This window comes from Nansenia antarctica, assembly GCF_963989245.1.
Source record: "Nansenia antarctica genome assembly, chromosome: 7".
In the NCBI taxonomy this organism is placed as follows: Eukaryota; Metazoa; Chordata; class Actinopteri; order Argentiniformes; family Microstomatidae; genus Nansenia; species Nansenia antarctica.
Window position 1 is genome coordinate 48,539,258 of NC_137677.1, and position 2,959 is coordinate 48,542,216.

Consider the following 2,959-nt stretch of genomic DNA (forward strand, 5'->3'; position numbering starts at 1 on the left):
GGAGGGTTAAGTGCGAAGTACTCAAGTTGTTACAGGAGTGTTATAGTTACTGCTTGAAGCATGTGGTCGCAGCTTGTTTATGTTTTGTTAATAAACGTTTAGCTGGGACACTTGGGAGGTAATCTCATGGCAGCTCATTATTAATTAATTAGAGACCCAGCTGGCTTTACAGAATAACACTCACAGGGCTTGGCTACCATGTAAGCACTGCTAGACTGTCATATACACTGCTATATATTTGATATATCCGTTGATGCATTTTCATGTTTTGTTGTATTTTTCCTCCTCTCCAACAGCACATCTGAAGCATCACAGTGGCATCGAGCTGGTGTGTGAGAAACACGTTGATGCTCACAGGTCCTGATTAATCCCCTTCTAACAGCTCCAGTGTGAGGATGTTCTGAACAGAGATGATAGCAGAACCTACAGCCTCCTCTAGGTCGTCAGTAAAGAAGTAAGGACCTTTGCTTTTGTTGTTTACAGAATAAATGCGTCTAGATTTGCAGGACTGCATTCCTGAAATGTAATCCTAATCTATTGGTTTGACTTGTTATAATCTTAGTCCTAAATGCCTGGCGCTGGTGATATCCAACAGTGTCATGTCTTTGGTTTCCCAGTGAGATTTCACATGTGGAAGTCAACTCAACCAACTCAGCCAGTAATGAGAACAGAGAGAAGAGTGTGGTGGGTGCTAGCTTGGATATTATTATTATTATTATTATTATTATTTTTTTTTACATATTCTAGAATTACACTCATGGAACCTTCAGCTGACCTTTTTGTTCTTACAGCCTGTGATTGCACAAGAATGTTTCATATTCATCAGAATAGTGTGTGTGTGTGTGTGTGTGTGTGTGTGTGTGTGTGTGTGTGTGTGTGTGTGTGTGTGTGTGTGTGTGTGTGTGTCTATGGGTCGCTATGTCTTTCCAACCCACAGAGAGGGAAGAGGAGGGCAAGTGAAGACTCAGAGAACGCCAAGCGCAGACACACTAACTGCAATGGCAGGCTGGGCCGTGTGGAGAACGGACACCTCAAACATGGGGACGTCGAGGCTGTCACCCTGTTTGAGGTGGTCACCATGGGCAGGAGTGCCATGCAGGTACAAAATGCTAATGTTGACTATCTCTACTGCACAGCACTTTGTTTAAAACGGAGGGAGTTGTAGTTTTCTGTAGTGTCTGAGTCGCAGTGGTGCATCTGTCTGTCTGTGTCCTCTGGACAGGTGGTGATTGATGATTGGATCCAGGCCTATTTGACGGATAGAGACTCCTCCCTCCTGGACCTCATCAGCTTCTTCATCCAGTGTTGTGGGTGCAAAGGCAAGCAGTCACACACACACACACACACACACACACACACACACACACACACACACACCTGGTATATTAGACATTGAGTGTGTGTTCCCACTCCCTCCCAGGTTTGGTCACAGCAGAGATGTTCCAGAGTAGACAGGACAGTGATGTCATGAGTAAAATGGTGGAGGAGCTGGACGAGGTAAGAGTCTGTTTGAACTCTGTCTGTCTCTGTCTGCTGTCTGTCTGCTGTCTGTCTGTCTGTCTGTCTGTCTGTCTGTCTGTCTGTGTCTGTCTCTGTCTGCTGTCTGTCTGCTGTCTGTCTGTCTGTCTGTCTGTCTGTCTGTCTGCTGTCTGTCTGTGTGTCTGTGTCTGTCTGTGTCTGCTGTCTGTCTGTGTCTGTCTGTCTGTGTCTGTGTGACAATTCTGTCTTTGGCTCTGTTGTGACATGATGTGACAGTGCTGGTGTGTCTCTCAGGCGTCAGGGCTGCAGTATAAGAAGTTCCTGGCCTTCCCCTGGATCCTCACTGTCACATGGCCCAAGGACGTGGTCAGTCCCTCATATTCTGCGTACACACATTATACTGTATGTATGTCTTCATTATGTGTATGGCTGTCGTAACTGCAGAGACTCTGACTCTGTCTCCCCCCTCTCCGCCCCCTCCCCTCTGGTGCAGGACCAGGGGCAGTATCCCCTGACAATGGCTGGTCCATACTGGCGACGGTTCCAGACTGACTTCTGTGAGTTTGTGTCCGTGCTGGTAGGCCAGTTCCAGCACAGGGTCATCTTCCACAGTTATCTGATGGACACCATCATCTCCCTGCTCACCGAACTGTCTGACTCCTGGCTGCTAGCGTTCAGACACACCTGCACCCTCGCAGGTAACACACACACACACGCACACACGCACACACGCGCACACACACACACACACACGCACACGCACACGCACACACACACACTTGTGCCCCTTGACCCCCTCAGCGGTGAAGCTGCTGACTTCTCTGGTGCACGTGGCGTTGAACCTGAGCGTGAGCGTGGAGAACAGCCAGAGACTGTGTGAGGTAGAGAGAGGCAAGAAGCCAGTACGGCGGACCTCACCTAGACTGGACAGAATACACGAGAAGATCACTGAGGTAAGACTGCTGGATCTGATCTGTGTGTGTGTGTGTGTGTCTGAATGGTGGGGGGGAAGTCTGGTGTGTGTGGGGTTTTACACACTACAGGGCCAATCTGAACCATCCTGTGCGGGGCTCGTGTTGTCCTTTTCAGCACTCATTCAGCAGCTATGGTGGATGCCAGCCCGGTATAGCTCAGCTAGGTTCAGCTCAGCTAGGTTTGGCTCGATTCGGCTCTGTAGTGTGAATTAGTTCGATCTTTTGGGGTTTTTTCGCCAACAATCAAGTGACGTGTAAATGCTTTCTGTCTCAGTTGCAGGACAAGAGGGTGGACATAGAGAATATGATGGATGCTATTTTCAAAGGAGTCTTTCTGAAGAGATACCGGTAATAGAGTCATGCTCTATTACCTTTCTCACTTTTTTTTTTGTTGCCTATGTGAGTTTCTCTCGGTGTGCCTCTAAACTGTGTGTGTGTGTGTGTGTGTGTGTGTGTGTGTGTGTGTGTGTGTGTGTGTGTGTGTGTGTGTGTGTGTGTGCACGTGC

At 48.3% G+C, this 2,959-nt stretch overlaps 1 protein-coding gene across 1 annotated transcript in view; it reads left to right on the forward strand.

Moving 5' to 3' along the window:
* Positions 1–334: 334 nt before the first annotated feature.
* LOC308162320 (cohesin subunit SA-2) overlaps positions 335–2,959 on the forward strand; it is a 13,049-nt gene continuing 10,424 nt past the window's right edge. Inside the window, exons 1-9 of the mRNA XM_080536477.1 lie at positions 335–454; positions 618–684; positions 938–1,099; positions 1,223–1,319; positions 1,421–1,497; positions 1,774–1,845; positions 1,973–2,177; positions 2,281–2,432; positions 2,728–2,801. Of these exons, the coding sequence (XP_080392603.1) occupies positions 411–454; positions 618–684; positions 938–1,099; positions 1,223–1,319; positions 1,421–1,497; positions 1,774–1,845; positions 1,973–2,177; positions 2,281–2,432; positions 2,728–2,801 (950 nt within the window). The 5' untranslated portion in view covers positions 335–410. The remainder of the gene's footprint in view (positions 455–617; positions 685–937; positions 1,100–1,222; positions 1,320–1,420; positions 1,498–1,773; positions 1,846–1,972; positions 2,178–2,280; positions 2,433–2,727; positions 2,802–2,959) is intronic.